We start from the raw sequence: 18029 nt of genomic DNA on the forward strand, positions 1-18029 counted from the left end.
TTTCATAGGTTCATTAGTGACAATGAATGAATGCATGCCAACTGCAAATACAGTATCAAGCAAGCGTGGCCGTTTCAACGTTGTAATTAACGGTTTTCAGGTGATTATCCCTAGCAAGTAGGTGAGAGAATATGTTTATGTCACTGTGCTGCATGTATGTCTCAGTCAGAGTGAAATGGAACTAATAGGTAGTGACAGTGACACTGAAGGTGCCCCAAAAAGCTCAGTGGAAGAGAGCTGAACTCTACGGAAATAGAGGAGTGGTTCACAGCATATCATGCACATTTCTTTGGGTTGCTAAAATTAGTGTGTCAGCATTTTTCAGTAGCTTTGTTTTCCCCCTTAAATTTAAACAATGTAAGAGAAATACATGCTATTACCTTTAAATTTTGACAAGTATTCTAATAAACATTTCTACACAATACAAAATTTAAACCACATTAAGGACGCAATCCTGTGGAGACAGACGTCAGCCTCCAAACTCAGAGGGTGACACCTATCCAATGCAGGGCAGCCGGAGCACGGAAGGGATCCTCTCCTCTGTGCTCCGGCCACCCTGCATTTTGGGCTAGACACACGATTTTGCGCATCTAGCTGGGGACTGCAGAGCGGGGCAGGGGAGGCTGTGCAGCACATAGGGAGCCTCATAACGCAGCTTCCATGGTCTCCTCTCCCCTCCCCTCCCCTCCCGCCCTTGAGATCACCCCCCTTTTGCCCTCTCTGCACTCCATTACTGAACGCGGAGAAGTAGCCCACCTGGAAAGAATTGCGCTGGCTATGAGGGAGGGGGGAGGGGGGAGGGGAGCGTGGTCTCTGGGAACCAAGCTCTGACCTCGGTTCCCAGAAACTGAAAAATCCTATGGCCCTCTTGACAGTGTCTAGTGGCCATAGGCTTGTTCCCTCCATGTGCTTTAATTTTTCCCCCTTCCAATATTTTCAGGTCAAATATGTGTGGTGTATTAGGACGGACATACGTGCATACATACATATATATATATGGTACTTTGTTGTTTACTAAACACAAGTAAAATAACATGCTAAATTAGATCACTCTTTATAGCATCCGAACATTTTCAGATGCAAACTGAAAATTTTCCACTGCAAACGAGCCTATGCAAATAAGCCTAATTTGCATAGGATAGGGAAAACATTCCGGAACTTTCCTCCAATACAAGATTTTACGGAAAAGCCACAGCGCTGCAATGTAAGGGGCTCATTTTCTGGCAAGGTAATCCTTGTGTGAAAACATACTTACACGTGCAGGTCTCCCTTGGTGGCAGGGATCAGGCCGGATGCGTAATACTCATCCGTGTCCCTTTTCAGTTGTACGAACCCGTTGGACACGCTCCACCAGAAATTTGTCATGTACAACAAGCCCAAATGAAACTGAGGAAGCTGCCTGGGTAGGAGCTAAAGGTAGCATACACAGGGCTATCTCAGTTTATCCTCACAACAACCCTATAAGGTAGGTTAGGCTGAGAGATAGTGACTGGTCGAAGGTCACCCTCAGAGCTTCAGCCACTTAGTGGGGATGGGAATCCCATCCTCTAAAGATCAAGAATCTGTGGCTAACGTCAAGCTTGGCAGATCAACTTTGTTTTCTAGTACACACAGCTCTAAAACTGCCCGGCCGAGCTGCACCAAGACCCAAACACAACTAAGACTCAGTTTACAATTGAGGAAGACAGAAGCTGGGAGAGAAGCCTTTCTTTATTTGCTACATTTTTATCCTGCCTTTCAGACAATTATTGTCTCTCAAAGCGGCTCGCATAATGAGAGACAGAGAGGCTCTGCAATCAGGCTTAGAAAGTAATATGTCAAGAGATGCAAAGGGAGTGGAGGGAAAAGGAACCAGTTTTGCAAGGCCACAACAAGATGGTGAGCGATAAGTGTGCATTTAAATGCACTTTGAGCCAGGCTGATCTTCCCTTGCTTGGATGAGGCTCAAATTAGCACAAAGTGCAGCTGTGGAAGGTTTTTGTTTGTCATTGGGTCCCATTTTACTGCCTGGGAACGATGCGGCTCAGACGTGTAAAACTTGGCCATGGATCAGACTAGTGACGTGTACACAGTACTGCAGCCTTCTCTTATTGCTATTGTTAAACCATTAGGAGTGAGAAACCCTTCCTGACTGACTGCAAACCATCTAGGACCCAACACTACACATGTTTAGACATTAAAAAAAAAAAGGCCTACAACTCCCAGCATGCCTAAAAAAAGGCTGGCTGGGCCATGCTGGGAGTTGTAGGACTTTTTTCTGTCTAAACATGCATAGGAATCCAACTTTTGTGCCTTATGGCCTCTAGTTTTATCTGCCATTTGGCATTTTTTTCAAGCTTGCAATTTGGTTGGCCTTTTCTGATGTAAGGTTATTCCTTTTAGTCATCAGTAGGTGGCAAAATTAGGACTTTGGGGGGCCTTGCTTCACCATAAAACCCAGAAGAAGAAGAAGAAGAAGAATCCACCATTAGAGATTTACCAGGAGATCCTGATCTACCTTCTGCCAAGCCTTGCACTACACTCTTTCAGCAGGAGGGCCAAATTCAATTTCAGAGTCCTTGGGGGCTGCCGTCTAGTGGTGGGCAGGGCCAAACATACAAAAAAAATACCAGCATATTGTAGCTTAAAGCTCTTCCTGGCAAGAACTAAGCCTTAGGAGGGGCATATCAACCTTTTAGAATGTGGGGGAAATGGCACAAACGCTAGGAAACCACCAAACTATCGGTGGTCTGGAGAAAGGGGGTAGAGCCAGGGGAAGAGGAGTGGCCCCCAAGGGCCATATTTGGCCCCCATCTGAGGTTCCCCACTCCTATACTACACCATACTGACTTTATAAAATACAGATGCAGTCTCTATACTGCTACCTGGTAATCTCATCCAGGACAAGACATTGTTATATATGATTTCCCAGCCAACCAGAGAGATGGTTGCCAAAAGCTTGACCAGATTAGGTTGACATTCATTGCAGTTTGTTTGTTTGATTTTGGGGGAGGGGGTTCTGCTACAGTCTGCTCAGCTCCACCCAACCAGAGCTGTATAACGTCCCTATTACAAGCCTATATTCAGAACTGAATTTCAGGGCACATAATTGCATCTCACTAAGAAGAAACGCTTGGTTCCCATCGCTCTTGACATGTTCTGCCTTCCAGTGGACAGAATGAAGCACGAGGCTTTGTAAAGCACAATGGAACCAATGGGTGTTTTATACAAGGGGCAAAATGACAAAAATAATTGGATTCTGAGCAACAGGTCCCCTCGTATCAAGAGAGCGAGCCCCGGCAAAAATTGCCTATTTCCTCTCCTACTCTTTCTCCACCTCAAAGGAGCCAGTGGTGTGTGAGAATCCCTTAGGCTCCCAGCAAAAGAGCTGTTTCCAGTAGCCGAATCACAGCTAATCCAGGAGCCAAAAATATGATGTGAAATTCCACTGGCTCTAGTCAAAACTGGGGTGGATTTGGTGGAAGTGACTGATTTGGAAACCACGTTTTGCCTTGATTCTGGTCATTTTAACAAGGACGTTTATTATTATGAGTTGGCTTTATCCACCATGGAGATGGGCTGGAATTATGGAAATAAAATTATGTTTATATGAACAATTCAGCATCTTTGCTCAAAGGGTGTGACTGATGAACATCCACGCGACTATCATATAAGCAGCTCTGTAGGCATTCCTCAGGCCCACAGCATCACCAAGCAAATGTGGGATTTGGCACCTTAGAGAGAATGTCTCATTCTGAAAAGCTGAAATGCCTTTTCTTTCTTTCCAAAGCATATTTCTAACATGCTGGTTTTATCTATCATATTGGTACCTAAAGTTATATTTTTAGTTGTAGGATTAGTATTATTATTACAAGATTTTTAAACCATCTTTCATCCAAAGGTATCAGGGCACTGTACAAAACAAGACACCAAAAATGCTCATATAATCCTAAAATAGAATCAAAACAAAAGAGTCATAAAATAGATGTGGGAAGTTTCCCAGATAAATTTTGCTAGAGGTTCCTCTAATCTTTGGCCATGCTTTTCCTAGCAGTGGGCAACTTGTGGCCCTCCAGATGTTTTGGCCTACAATTCCCATGATTGCCTATGCTGGCTAGGGCTGATAGGAGTTGTAGGGCAAAACATCTGGAGAGCCTTAAGTTGCCCACCCCTGTCCTAAATCAATCCAGGCAGCTTCAACACATTTGACCTAGCTCCTTTAGGGTGCAATGATGCACGTTTAGCACCAGCATGTTTAGACAAAAAAAAAAGTCCTACAACTCCCAACATGACCCAGTCAGAATACTTTTGAGGCAGACTTCCCCAAGTTGGTACTCTCCAGATGTTTCCTTTCCTTTCATTTATTACATTTCTATCCTGCCCAAAAGTCAAAGCTCTCTTGGCGGTTGGACTACAACTCCCAGCATTCCTGACCATTGGCTCTGCTGGCAGGGTCTGCTAGGAGTTGAAGTCCAAAACATCTGGAGGGCACCAGTTTGGGGAGGGCTGATCTTGAGGGAAAGGGAGAAGAAAAGGAAGTTGGAAAGAAAATAAGAGCAAGCGAGTCAGAGGGAAAGAAGGAGAACAAGGTAGGAAAAGGAAGCAGGAGAAGAAAAGGGAGAATGAAGGAAAGGAAGACATTTAAGAATGCAGGAAGGGAAATGTAGGAATGGAAGGGAAAGGAAGAGCGGGCACTACAAGGGCTGCGGAGGCAGAGGGACGGGGGGAGGAAGGAAGGAAAGAAAGAAAGAAAGAAAGAAAGAACGGGCACTTCGAGGGAAACTGAGGCAGACATAGAAACATTTAGGAAGAAAGGGAAGGAAGGGAAGAGCAGACACTTCGAGGGAAACTGAGACAGAGACAAAGAAAAACAGATCAGGAAAGGACAAAGACCAAGGCAGGAAAGGAAAACAGGGGAAGAGAAAGGAAAACGAAGGAAAGGAAATGTAGGAATGCAAAGTCACTTTGCGGGAAACTGAGCCACAGAGAGAGAAAGAGGAAGGGAACAGCAGGCACTTCGGGGGAAACTGAGTCAGGGGGAAGGAAAGTTAGAGGAGAGAGAAAAGAAAGAATGGAAAGAAAGTTTAGGAACGAAGGAACGGAAAAACAGAGGCAGACAGCGGGAGAGGGAGCTGGCAGGAAAGAAAGAAAAGAGCAGAAACCGGGAAGGAAGAAAAGGGGCTGTAGGAGCGAACAGGCCCTAGGAAGGCACCTGAGGCAGGGGAAAGAAAGACAGGGAGAGGGGGGAGGGGGAGCCTTAAGGGCTGCGGGCGGGCGAAGGGGGGAGGAAAGGGGCTTCCGAGCCCCCCCTGCTCGGCTCTGCTCGCCCCCCCTTCCCTCGGCCCCTGACTCAGTTTCCCCCGCGGTGGCTGCGCCCCCTTGCCTCCCCCAGCCAGGCTCCGGGGCCGCCTCCCGTCGTCCCGGGCTGCGGGGTCCAAAGGCGGCTCCCTTCGGTCCCCTCGGCCGCCGCCGGGCGCGGGTGGGCGGACCCGCCCGGCCGGCTTGGGCCGGCAGGCCGAGCCGATGGCCGCCCGGTCCCGCCCCCGGCCCGGAGCCCTCCCCGCGGGCGGCGCATGTCCCTCGCGCGCGCTCTGGGCCCGGCGGCGGGCGACGCAGCCACCCGGCGCCCGCGCCTCCCTCCGTCCCCGGCTGGCCGCGGGGCTCCTGCCGGCTGGGCCACGCCGGCCAGGTGAGGGGCGGGGCCGGGCGCGGGCCGACGCGAGCGCGGCGCCTCCGGGCAGCCGGCGGCGGGGTAGGCCCGGCCCGTTGCCCTGGCAACGGGGCCTGGGAGCGGCGCGCGGGCCGAGGCGGCGCGGCCTACCGGGCCGAAACGGATTGCGGCGGGGGCGGAGGAGCGGGGGGGTGCTGCGGGGGCAGGCGAGGGGGGCGGGGAGGGGCAGCTGCCCGGGTGTGGCGGGTGGGGGTACTTGCCCGGAGCAGGGTGGGGACGGGGCGTTAGGAGGCCCTGGCGGGAGCAGCTGCGAGATCTAGGCTTGGGAGGGTCAAGGCCCCAGGGGTCAGAAGGCCGGGCAGGGGGCTGGGTGGAGGATGCCAGCTGGGTGAGACACAGCCCCAAGGGAGGCTCCAGGCATGCTTGGGATGGGGTCTGTGCTGCAGGCGTGAATGTGTTCATTGGCTTATTTTTAGGATTTCCAGAGGGACCCCCCTTGGCTTAGCCTGTGGCAGCAAAGCCAACGAGAGTCTTGTAGCACCTTGAAGACTTGGCACATTTAGGGCGCAATCCTACGCATGTTTAGGCGGATAAAAGTCCTACAGCTCCCAGCATTCCCCAGCCAGAATCCTGGGAGTTATAGGGTTTTTTTTCCTGTCTAAACATGCATGGGATTGCACCCTTGTTCTGGCAGAAACTTTCACGGACTACAATCCAAAGAGTCTTGTGGCAGCTTAAAAGGGTTGGATCCAGGATCTGCATTCCTCGAGAGGCTCGTGGAAGGACCCTCCACCTGTTTTGGGGGGATCGCCCCTCCCCCCGCACGACAGCCCACCCCATTCAGCAAGGTCTCCTGAGTCTCCGTGTAGCATTTTCTGGGGTCTGGAGGGGCTGCTCTGGGAAGGAGGGGGTGGGGAAGTCCACTTCTGCCAGCGCAGTCAGTCTAGCGTAAATCTGGATCCAACCACCCTAACAAATTTATTATGGCATAAGCTTCTGTGGACTATAATCGTCAGACACGTGGAGTGACTACAGGTGTGTGCGATGATGTGAACTGTAATGCGAGAAAGCTTATGCCATAATAAAAGTGTTAGTCTTTAAGGTGCCACAAGCGTTTGTAGCTGTGGCTATACTAATTTTAACTTCTGCAGTGGAAAAGAAACCCAACTGGGTCCAAATGTAAAAAAAAAAATAAAAAAAAGTGTAGTCCAGCCGTTTTACACTGGAGGCTTCTTTTGTAGGTTCCTGTGGGGATATGCCTTAAGAGTGCCCTTGGAGACTGAAATGTTGTCTGAGTTCTAAAGGTTGCCATTTTTTAATGTCAGACTTGGGTCCATTTACAGTGCAATCTTGTATGTATCTACTCAGAAGTAAGCTCCATTGAGTTCAGTGGCGCTTATTCCCAGGGAAGTGGGTATAGAATTGCAATCATAATGGGTTTTTTAAATCATCCGTTAGGATTATTTTCAGTCTTGGGCAGAGAGGAGCAAAGAGTTTGTGACAGGAACTCACTGAAGGTATATGCTGTCCTGTGGTGGAAGCTCTCCCAGGTGTATTAATTAAGAACATAAGATGATCCATGCTGGATTAGACCAAGGTCCATCTAGTCCAGCATTCTGTTCACACAGTGGCCAACCAGATGCCTGTGGGAAACCCACAAGTAGCACTATAGCACCCTTCCACTCGTGTTTCCCAGGAACTGGTATACAGAGGCATACTGCCTCTGATACTCCGATATATAGCCATCAGGACTAGTAGCCATTGATAGCCTTCTCCTCCATGAACTTGTCCAGTCCCCTTTTAAAGCCATCCAAATTGGTGGCCATCACTGCCTGTTATTGAAGTGAATTCCACAGTTTTACTATGCTTTGGGTTCTATTATTATGAGAGAGAAAAATGTCTCCCTATCCACTTTCTCCACACCATGCATAAATGTATACATCTTTATAATTTCCCCCGTTACTTTTTTCTTTGCAAAAAAGCCACACACGCGGTAACCTTTCACCCAGTTCCCTGACTGTGTTGGACGTCCTTACAGTGATCCACTTAAATACACAGTGAATCCGACGGCACCATGATCCTTGTTTCCAATTGGCTCAGTAACATGTCTTGCACCAGACACTGGGTGCCACTTAGGATTAAATCCAGGGTTACATAGGAATCTGCCTCATACAGGGTCAGACCTTTGATCCAGCTAGCCCAGTATTGTCAACATTGATTGGCAGTGGCTCTCCAGGGTTTTAGGCAGATGTTTTTCTGACCCTACCTGGAAATACCTGGGGATCAAACCTGGGACCTTCTGCATACAAAGCAAGGGCTCTACCATGAAGCCACAGTGTTTCCTCCCCTTTGATTGGTTGTCTTTCTACAACTGGGTGAGCTGGTGGAAAGTTGTTCATGACAATTAGAATTTTGCTGATCTATCAGGTGAGGTTGCAACTATAATGATTGTCAGTGTTAGTTACTAGTTAAAGGGTGTTAAGATAATACACATCACATGTAGGATCTGATGGGTTAAGGTTAGGATTAACCCTAAGGTTTGATGGGGAAACCTTGAGTGCATTTCCTTGTGGTCCTTCTCCATAATTCTGATGTTATAGGTGCATTATATGATGGGTTTTTTTCTTTTTCTGTTAGGATGGAAGAACAATTCACCTGAAAATCAGCCCATCAGCAGGCCGCCTCATTACCTGCTAGGATGTTTCTTATGAACTCTCCTCCTTTGGTGGCCCTTCAGAGAAAATGGGAGCCTTTTGCCCCATCAAGGAGCTGTAGATACCCTGTCTGCTTCTCAGAATCTGAAGATGACATTGCCAGAACAACTGTGAGCGCCAAAGTCCAGATGATCATAAACAATCTGCAAAGCGAAGAGGCATCCTTGGGCAGCTGCAGTGAATATGGCTGCATTATGCAGAAAAAGCAGAAGGGAGCAAAGGGCAGAGGCCACAAACTTAGGGGCAGCAGCAGGATATTGCAAGAACACATTAAATGCACTCAACACAACTGCCCTGCTGACTCGGATGGCATGGAAGTGGAGGAGAGCTCAGAATTTGGGCCCCTCTTGTTGAATTCTGACAGTGATGATTCTGTCGACAGAGACATAGAGGAAGCCATTCAGGAATACCTGAAAAACAAAGGCCAAAGCATTCAGCCATTACCAAGCCACACGAAGAGGTTGCATGGTTTGGATGGAGACAGGCAGGTCCGTCAGGAGCATCCTTCACACAACGCAGCTTGTCATCTGTTTCCTGAAAACATTAAGGCAGGTGTGGTACAGCAGCACCTTGCTCCTGATTACTTAGGAGAGGATGCTGTCCGATGGGCTTCCTCCCCTTGCAGTGTGAGCAGCGATGACTCTTTTGAACAGAGCATAAAAGCGGAGATAGAACAATTCATAAATGAGAAGAAACAGCAAGCAAGGAAGAAGAACGTAACTGGAAGGAATAGGCGACTTGGACAGAAAGACACCCAAGAGAAGTTGGTGATCAGGAGTCGGAAAGATGGAACTAGCAAAGCATGCCAGAGTTCTTTAAAGCGAGGGGGCAAGGCACTGTTCTTGAGGCGGCATCCTGAACTACAAGACACCAACACTCCTAAATGTTTGCAAGCAAAAGCCAATGAAGAGCTTGCGGACTTCAAAGCAACAGGCCAAGCTCACTTTAAAACACCTTTGGCTGGTCATCCCTGTACACTAGAACAAAGCAAAGGAGGTGAGAAAAGTCAAAAGCTTTGGAAGGGCAAAGGAGAGCAAGGACTTGAAAGCATAGACGTATCTGATTCAAGTAGTGATGATGGCATCGAAGAAGCTATTCAGCTTTACCAACTAGAGAAAATCCGAAAAGCGGCAGACTGCAAAACAGACGGTCTTCCTTTTCCAAAGGAAGAGTTTAGGGCCGGAGACATGTCCGCAGGCCTGACAATCCATTCAATGAAAAGTGCCTTGCCAGAAATCCCAAGGAAAGCTCTGAGCAGCAAGAGGAAACACATCAGCTCGAAGCCAGCAGAATTAAATAGGATTGGTGGCATTTGTCGCAACCTGGAGAAAAGCAGAAGTTGTGCCCCTCCAGAAAACAGTTTTGCCAAGTGTGCAGTCACATTCCAGGCCTCTTGCCGAGCAGACACGGCTGCTGAGCTGATGTGTGCAGAAGCCATTCTGGACATCTCCAAGACTATCCTACCTCTCCCTACAGGAAGCGACAACAGAACATATGTGACGAACCCTTTCTTCTGCTCCCAGAATGTGCCTCCTTTCCAAAATGAGAGTGACAGCAATGCTGTAGACAGCGATGACAGCATTGAACAAGAGATACGAGCTTATTTGGCTGTGAAAGCACAGACAGAACGCTTGATAACAAAACCCAAAGAGGCTTCACGCTCTGTCCAGATTCCTTCTTCCTCTGGGCAGCCTGATGAGCCAACCAGAAACCACAAGCTTGCATTCCGCAAGCCATTAAAGATGTCACTGAATCGCAGAAGGAAACTTAAGGGGGAAAGTAAAACATCCAGACCGAGCCAGAACACGCAAGTGATACTGTCAGAGATGGGCTATAGTTGTGTGGATATTAATGATTCAACAATCTCTGCATCACTAGAGGAGGATGGTGTAAACAGACTGAAAAATGGTGAAGCTGGAGGAACAGCTACGTGCCAGCAAGACACTCTAACCACTGCCAGTTTTGTAGATTTCACAAACCCTTTGTCGCAGGGGCTTTTTGGTTCTGGAAAACTTGTAAAAAATACAAGCCGAGGTCAACAGAAATATGGAGCTGGTGACAAGAGTAGCTCCTTAGATAGCGATGAAGATCTGGATACAGCTATCAAAGACCTCTTACGATCCAAACGGAAGCTAAAGAGAAAATCCAAAGACCAAAGAATTCCATGCAAGAGAAAAGTTAGTTTTGGCAACACCGAAATGCACATTTTTGAGACCGAAGAAAGAGAGTGCAAATCCAAAACTCCCACCTTGCTAAAAAGTTGCCTTCTGAGTTCCAGAAGAGATGTTGAGGAGGAGGAGGATACAAAGAAAGGGCCTCAAACCATTGTCCGGGGGAAACCAAAAGGTGCAAAGACCATACAGTTCGCATTTGAATTTAAAAAGGAATGCCAGACTAACCCAACTTCTGGGCCAGAAATCCATGAGGCAGCAAAAAACAATCAGTGTCTTTGGACTGCCACATCCTTGACTGATGATAGCAGCTCCATTGATAGCGACGACAGCATCGAACAAGAAATCCGGAGATTTTTGGCAGAAAAGGCCAAAGACTCCACCAGTACCATGGTGCTACCTGGGACCGACGAAACTGTTAAGACGCTGCAAGTTGATAAACCCCAAACTGCTCTATGTAAAGCAAAGTGCCAGCTGTTCCAGGGTGGGGGCAACGTCTTACTGAAACCGAGTACAAAAGCGAAGGAGGCAATTCCACCAATTGTTAAGTTGAGAAGCTCTCTGAGAGCTGAAGGAGAGACTGTAGGAAATGCTTCCCGTAATGGTGAGCAAACATTAGCGTACGCAGAAGATATGCGCAGCCGAGCTACGGTGAGGCCACGGGCAAACCGAGGTATTAAGGGTGCAGGTTTATCTGTAAAGAGGACTGCACTAGAAAGAAAGGTGATCTGTGATCAGAGAAGCCTTCCATCTGGGAAGGACAAGGGAGAGAGCCGTAAATTGCAAAATTATTTTAAGCCTATGTCTCCTTTCAAAAGGAAGAGCGCCTATGAATTCAAAATTTCCAGCAAGCTGATAGCGAGTCTCAAAAGTGCTCCAAATAAAAAGAGATCAGTGCTTTTGGGGAAAAGACAGAGCATAGAGTTTTCCTTATTCAAAAGTCAGGGAGGTGACTCTGCAGCAAATATCCTTGGTGAGAGGTGTGAAGGGTCTGTGCAGAAAGGGATCCTAGGTTCCAGGAGTGAGACAGGACTAAGAAAGGCAGATTTATCTTCAAGGTACACTACAGAAGGGTGGCATCCCTGCATACAAGAAAAGAATGGGGAAACACAGGTTGCCACTTCACCTAATGAAGGGATAAATCTAGCCCAAATTAAACCTTTGGGAGACCAGGAGCCTTGCTACTGTGTGGATCCGAGCCCAGGTCTTCATTTGCAGGAGCACAAAGTAGATGATATTGAAGGGATCAAAGCTCGCACAGGACTGTTGCATGTTGAGATCCCTGTTAGAGAAGAGGAAGGGAGAGTCCAAGAGCACAACAGCAGTGAAGTCCCCAGCAGCACTTGTGATTCACCGCTGAAAGAGAAATCCTTGATCGGCCAATATATGATAACTGAGGAACCGTCCCCAAAGGTTTTAGAGGGGGGTTCTGCCGAATTTACAGATGTACCTGTAGTAGGGTATACGCATTGTCTGGTGAAAAGCAGAGCCTCCAGTTTGTAAGTACTTTCTACATTTTAACAGCGTTCTCATTTTTAAAAATAACTCCAAAAAAGCTGCATCATAGGTTAATTTTCTGAGATTGTGATTAATCTCCATGTTGGAAGAAGTAAGAATTCATATGAAAATGGGCGTGTGATTCCCCCCCCCCCCTCATCTTGTCCTTTGTATATGGATAGGGCAGCTTTATCTGCTCAGCTACTCCAGATCCAGTCACCCATGGTGGAAAACTTGTGCTTATCAACGTAAATGCTTTTTCTGACATGGAGGTTCATCTCTGTGTCAGGAAAAAGTAATGCTTATAAAGCAGACCGCACTGTCTATGTCTCCAGTGCACCTGAAACTAAAAGGGAAATGTGGAAAATACTGATGCAAACACTCATGTGAAGAAGCGTCTCCAATTACATGTACTTGGATTATTGTTTTTTTTTTCTCTTGGTAAGGATTTTAAAAATTATTTTAAAGGTGCTTAGGGAAATCTTTTTATAATGATTTATAGAGCATGTCTAACTACAGAGAACTGTAGTTAATCATGTTTATTGTAATAGATGATTAATGTAAGTGTGGTCTTTTATGATTTAATCTAGGATGCACCCAGGCAGAAGACACATTGGCCCCATTTTCTCTGGCTTTTGCGGGGAAAGACATGCCAGCGTTTAGACGTGAAACTAAACAATCCCAGGACAGAGCATCCCTGGCTTGTTTAGCTGCTGCCTCATTCAAAGCAATGCACAATTAAAAAAAAAAATTTTTTTAAGTGGGTTTTGACATGCGAAATGGGCCATTAACAGCATAGCCTCTTGTGCTTGTAAATGATTTGTAACATTTATGAAGAAAGACTTGTAAAACAGGTGCAATTGAGTGAAATGGGTCAATTTACAGAAGCACATTTTTTGATACAACAATGAAGCGAATATAGGACATTCTCCTTTATCGTCCTTGTTTACCATTTATTTCTGGGATGGCCAGGTCTGCTCCTCTCACTTGCCTCAGTCCAAAGAGCTGTGCACACTCTCTCTTGCACTCATGGGCTCCCCCAGTTATTTTAGTGCACACATAGAAGAATTGTGGCCATGGAGCTCCTGCCCCCATGAAGATGAATGGGCCTTACAAGCTGGGGTGGGGGGCAGGGGAGCATTCATGCACCAAAGCTTTTCCATTCGGAAGGATTTGCCGGATCAGGATGAGTTACTGTAACTCAGTTGCTTCTTACATTTACTATTTGAAAACTAGGTGCTTCTGGAAGTTCCTTCCAGTTCAAAACAACTGGGATATTTAATAAGCAGTGCAAAGTGAGGAGAAGGATGAACTGAGTGTGGGGCCCATATCCCATTTGTACCCTTGTTCTTAGAAGCGTGACTTGATATCATGGAAAGTGTTGGACATGCATCTGTTTCCATGCTGACCTGGTTCGCGCATAACACTAACCTATGGTTTATTTAACCCCTGGTTTGATGCCCTACCCAGGGTTTGCTTGGCAGATGATCAAACAAACTGTGGTTTGTTTTCTCGATCCCTGGGTTGTTTGTTTCCCCACTCCTTCACCCACTCCCTTCCTGTATCCCAAATGCCCTTGCGGTGCTGTCATACTGGCATATAGAGCGGGCTGTGGTTTTTTTATCACTGTCGTGTGCCGCCTCTGTCACTTGGCAGAACAACCCACGATTCTGAGTTCACACATATAAACCCATGATTTAAACAACCCAGAGTTCACAGTCCAACAGCAAACCATGGCTTCTCTTTCTGGGTTGTTCATGGTTAACAAACCATGGTTTGTTATCACAGCTGGGTTTGCACATCACAACAACCCAGAATGCAACCCATAAGTTAAATAAACCATGGGTTAGTGTTACGTGTGAACCAGGTCAGTGTGATGTTATTTTCCTGTTGTTTCACTAGAAGGAAGTGTGCAATCAGAAAGAGGCCTTAGTTCACAATTGGAATGCAACCTGGTATTTTTCAAGTGGCATTTTATTTTTAAATGCTGCTTTTATAGGATTCAAATCTTGTGAATGTCCTGTTCAGTCTGTCCTTTCTCTGCTGAACATTCCTCCTCTTTAAATTCTTTCATTAAATTAACCTGAACATTCAGAGGAGTGTGCGGTGCCCTCGTGGGGAGGTTGGTGTGCCTCGGATCCTGTGTATCCATTCATTTTTCTGTTGAATTGCAGTAATTTGTAGCTTGTGATTTCAATGCTATCTGGTTGAAGAAGCACTTTTTAAATTAAGAAGCGTTTGTTTTGTATATAAGAACTGATGTACATTCATACATTTATAAGATTTAATAAACTGTGTTCAGATTATGAACCGTGAAACCAAAACTGGTTTTAAGTTGTGTCTCCTACATTTTAGACCTGGGTTCACAACCACCTCTGTCCTGCTCAGGCCATTTCCAAAGCTACTCTGTCCTGTGTCTTAAGACGCTTGATCAAAGGGACGTATCACAACATAGACACAGTAATAGAAAACAGAAATCTGCTTTAAGGTGTCTGTCAACAGGACGCCAAAGGAACAAAAACCTTGTAACAAAAGTGGGTTCCCTGAGGCCAAATATCCACTGTTTTCACAAGAGTACTACTTGTCGGACACCCCTGTTTGGGGGCATAGGGCTGCAGTGAGATGCCTTCTGGACCAAAAACAAAGGAGGAAAAGTGATCTCAAGAAAGCGATGACAAAGAAACACCACTGCTAATGAAGCAAATGGGTCGCTAAAAGCACAATCCTATGCATGTTTAGACAGAAAAAAGTCCTGCCAGATTCCCCAGCCAGATAAAGAATGATAAGTAATTAAGAAGGGGGAGCCAACGGGGGCCCTGAAGTTGCCCATCAAGTTAGCACCTGGTTGGCAGACTGAGCAGGCACACAGGTCACCTAGTCGGTTTCTCCACTATGGTGAGATGTCTTACATTTCTATTTATAGTAATTATTTCTAAATTTGCACCTACTCATACGGAAAACAGACACTGGCACAGATCCCTCTGGGTCCACAGTGACCCTTAAGCACAGTGACATGTAAGCCACCAAGCACAGGTTGCTATGGGTGCCACAGCCCTGGCAAAAGAGTTGAATTCCCTTCCATCAAGTGAGTCAGTTTTGCTGCTTATCCTTTTCACAGGTGCTCGGCAAGAAGCCTGAAGCTGGTTGAAATTCCAGGAGGGCAAAACCTACAGCCAGGAAAGTATGTTCTGCTGAGTATGTTCGGCTGAGAGCTCTTTGTCTCGTGGAATTTGTACATTCAAGAGTCTTCAGAGCATCCCCAACAGTAATTCCCAGGCTGTGTGCTGGAGCATGCTGGGGTACTGTGAGGACTTAATTCATCAAGGGCTCCCAGGAGCCGCAAGCACCCGTTTGGAAGCCACTTTCAAACATTCAGGGACCATTCACTCAAAGACAGCCCCCAGCCTATGCCAACTTGGAAGATCTGCATAGATCTTCCCCAGCCTGGTGCCCTCCAGATGTGTTGGACGACAACTCCCAGCGTCCCCCACACACACAAGCAGGTCAGAGTTGGCTCTCCCAGGTGCATGGATGGAACAGCCAGGCAAGACTGAAAGAGCAAAGCAGAGTAACTCAAGAGATGAACACACACTGAGTGGGACATGAACAGTGCTGTTCATTTGTTCTAATTTTTTTCCCTCCCAGGAAGAAAAAGAAATTGATCCCGTGGCATGTATGTAGTCCTGGAAGACTATGTATCCTGTAGCCCTAGAAGAAAAGCAATTGTGGAAAAAACCAAGAGATGGCTGTTCCAATTGTCTGTGGCCTCAGAAGTTATGTGATACAGGGTCAAATTCTACCCCTATGTACATGATTCAACCAGGTAGTCCTGCATTGGAGAAAATCACCTGGCAAACCAGTCAGTAAATCCCATGTGAATGTTCTTAGAGCCTCATGAAGGATCTTCCCAAAGATTTGAATGTATGGATGGTTCTGCTAGGCACCCTGTTTGGTTATACAGATGGTTCATTCCTGATTTTGTTAAGATTCAGATTCTATTTGTTTGCTTTAACATGTTCTATATTCTCATTATTCTTGGTTTTGTAAACACGAATAAAACCACATTTAATGTTTACATTCTGAAACCATGTATTTGGCACCAGGGGTGAGCAACTCGGCCCTCCAGATGTTTTGGCCTACTACTCCCATCATCTCTCACCATTGGCTGTGCTGGACTAAGGGTGATGGGAGTTTTAGGCCAGAAATCCAGAGGGCCTCAAGTTGCCCACCTGTTCTAGACTGATTCCACCCAAGGATTCTGGAATAAGTGCAACCCCTGGTTGCTTTAATGGCATTGTTGTGTGAGGATGCTGCAATGTCAGTAGTGCTCTTCCTTCATGCCAGCCAGCACACAGCAAGGTCGAGCAGCTGTCAGGTCCCCTGGATGGTGGAAATTGCTAGCAAGAAAAGCTCCAGTTTATTACACACAACAGATCCAGTTCTAGCAAGAATCCCAACCCATCCTACTCTGCTTTTCCAGTGCTTTGGAGAAAGCAAAGAGGATGGACCACAGATCACAGAAGTGAATAAGCTACATAAACTTGCTGGAGGAGTGTCTCTTGCCAAAGAGAAGCCGCTGCCAAGATTTTATTTACTTGGGGACCTACAAAATCTCTGCACTGGGTGTGTTCTTTTTCACGTGAGTGTTCCTTGAGAAAATTGTGTTAAATGTATTTATGTTCAATGTTTGTCTTAGAATAAAAATACTTTGAAGACCCAGTACATAAGAACTAGCAGCATCATAGCCACAGATTAACTCTTTTTCCACACCCAGTAGCAAGGTCTCTCATTATGGATCTTTCCAGGCAGAAAGAGGTTGCTCTTATGAGATTCCAGTGTTGGTCTTGTACATAAAACAAAGTTCTGATTGTTACTGGGCACAGCAGTTGCTGTTGTAATAAAAACTATAGACTCTTCTTTGGGATCTGCTTGCATTTCTGTGAAAGTTGCATTGTTTGTTTTTTCAAGGAATAGTAATTGGCTGTACAGCACAATCCAGAACTCTGTTAGGCCCAGCGTGCCTGTGGAATTTTGCATGGGGGTGACGGAATAGGTTTTCTGGGGAAGTGGGGATCAGTGCTGGGCAGAACTCCTTGTTCCTCCTTTTTGACTGGCAAAACCAGAATTGTGAAAAGGTACTCCAGAAAAGCCCATGCAAAATAAGAAAATAAGTACATGTGCCCCATTTGCAGGCTTGACACAAGTCGACAGACTTTGGATTGGCCAGGGACGGAAGATTAATCTTTTGAGTGTGGAACATTTACCTGGGATGGAGAGGGAGAGGCTCCTGTTTGGTTGGTTTTCCAGTATCCAAAAGGGCATTTAATGGCGCTCATAGCAGCAAGCGGGAGAGGGCACCGGTTGGTGAAAAGGCTGAGCATTTGTAGGAGCATTTCACAGGATCCAGTGTCGATCCTGGAAGCGTGAGCTACCAGGATTAGCAGTGTAGTCAAGCGGGGATGGAGCACCACTCCCTTTTTCACAGCAGGAACGATCTCCTGGCATGCCAAATAAATTTGTAAGGGATCCCCCCACAACCTAGTGCCCTCCAGATGTGTGTTGCAGCCCAACACATCTGGAGAGCGCAATGTTAGGGAAAGTTGCTATAAGGGTTTTTCAGCAGACAAGCAGGTGAGGCAACACCAAGAAGAAACCCCCTCACATTGTATCAGCAGTCGCTCTTTCCTTTTGTCAAGTAGTTTGTGGCTCTGGTCAGGCATTGTCTCGAGACAGCAAAACCCTGAAAGCCCTACACTAAACCCAGGATCAGTTTATTCACCCTGAAAATCACCCCCACCCCCATCACCCTATGCAGGGAGGGATGAGACCTCTCCTTGGTCATGACCTCCACCACCTTCCCACTCCTGCTGTGGGATTCCACAGGAGGACTCCAGACGGGAGTGCAGAAGCTCAGGTCTCCTCTGCCAAAAACCTAAAAAAGGAGGATGTGGGCAAACCATGGAAGAACAGAGCAGAGAGCTTTGTGGGCGCCTTGGC

At 46.8% G+C, this 18029-nt stretch overlaps 1 protein-coding gene across 7 annotated transcripts; it reads left to right on the forward strand.

Moving 5' to 3' along the window:
- Positions 1-5464: 5464 nt before the first annotated feature.
- PPP1R26 (protein phosphatase 1 regulatory subunit 26) lies at positions 5465-16949 on the forward strand. 7 transcript variants are annotated; one of them, XM_084821356.1, is made up of 4 exons: positions 5492-5668; positions 8288-12034; positions 15151-15213; positions 15678-16949. In XM_084821356.1, the coding sequence occupies exons 2-4, from the start codon at positions 8349-8351 to the stop codon at positions 15736-15738; spliced, it is 3810 nt and encodes a 1269-aa protein (XP_084677482.1). In that variant the 5' UTR covers positions 5492-5668; positions 8288-8348; the 3' UTR covers positions 15739-16949. The 7 variants fall into 7 exon arrangements, 6 of the variants coding, with proteins under 6 accessions (XP_084677484.1, XP_084677482.1, XP_084677487.1 ...); XM_084821361.1 differs by having other exon boundaries at positions 5539-5668; positions 8288-11186; positions 15678-16947; XM_084821358.1 differs by lacking the exon at positions 15151-15213 and having other exon boundaries at positions 5465-5668.
- The last annotated feature ends 1080 nt before the right edge of the window (positions 16950-18029 follow it).

This window comes from Heloderma suspectum, chromosome 14 (assembly GCF_057233095.1).
Source record: "Heloderma suspectum isolate Gila_16-S chromosome 14, 16-S_ref, whole genome shotgun sequence".
Lineage (NCBI taxonomy): Eukaryota > Metazoa > Chordata > Lepidosauria > Squamata > Helodermatidae > Heloderma > Heloderma suspectum.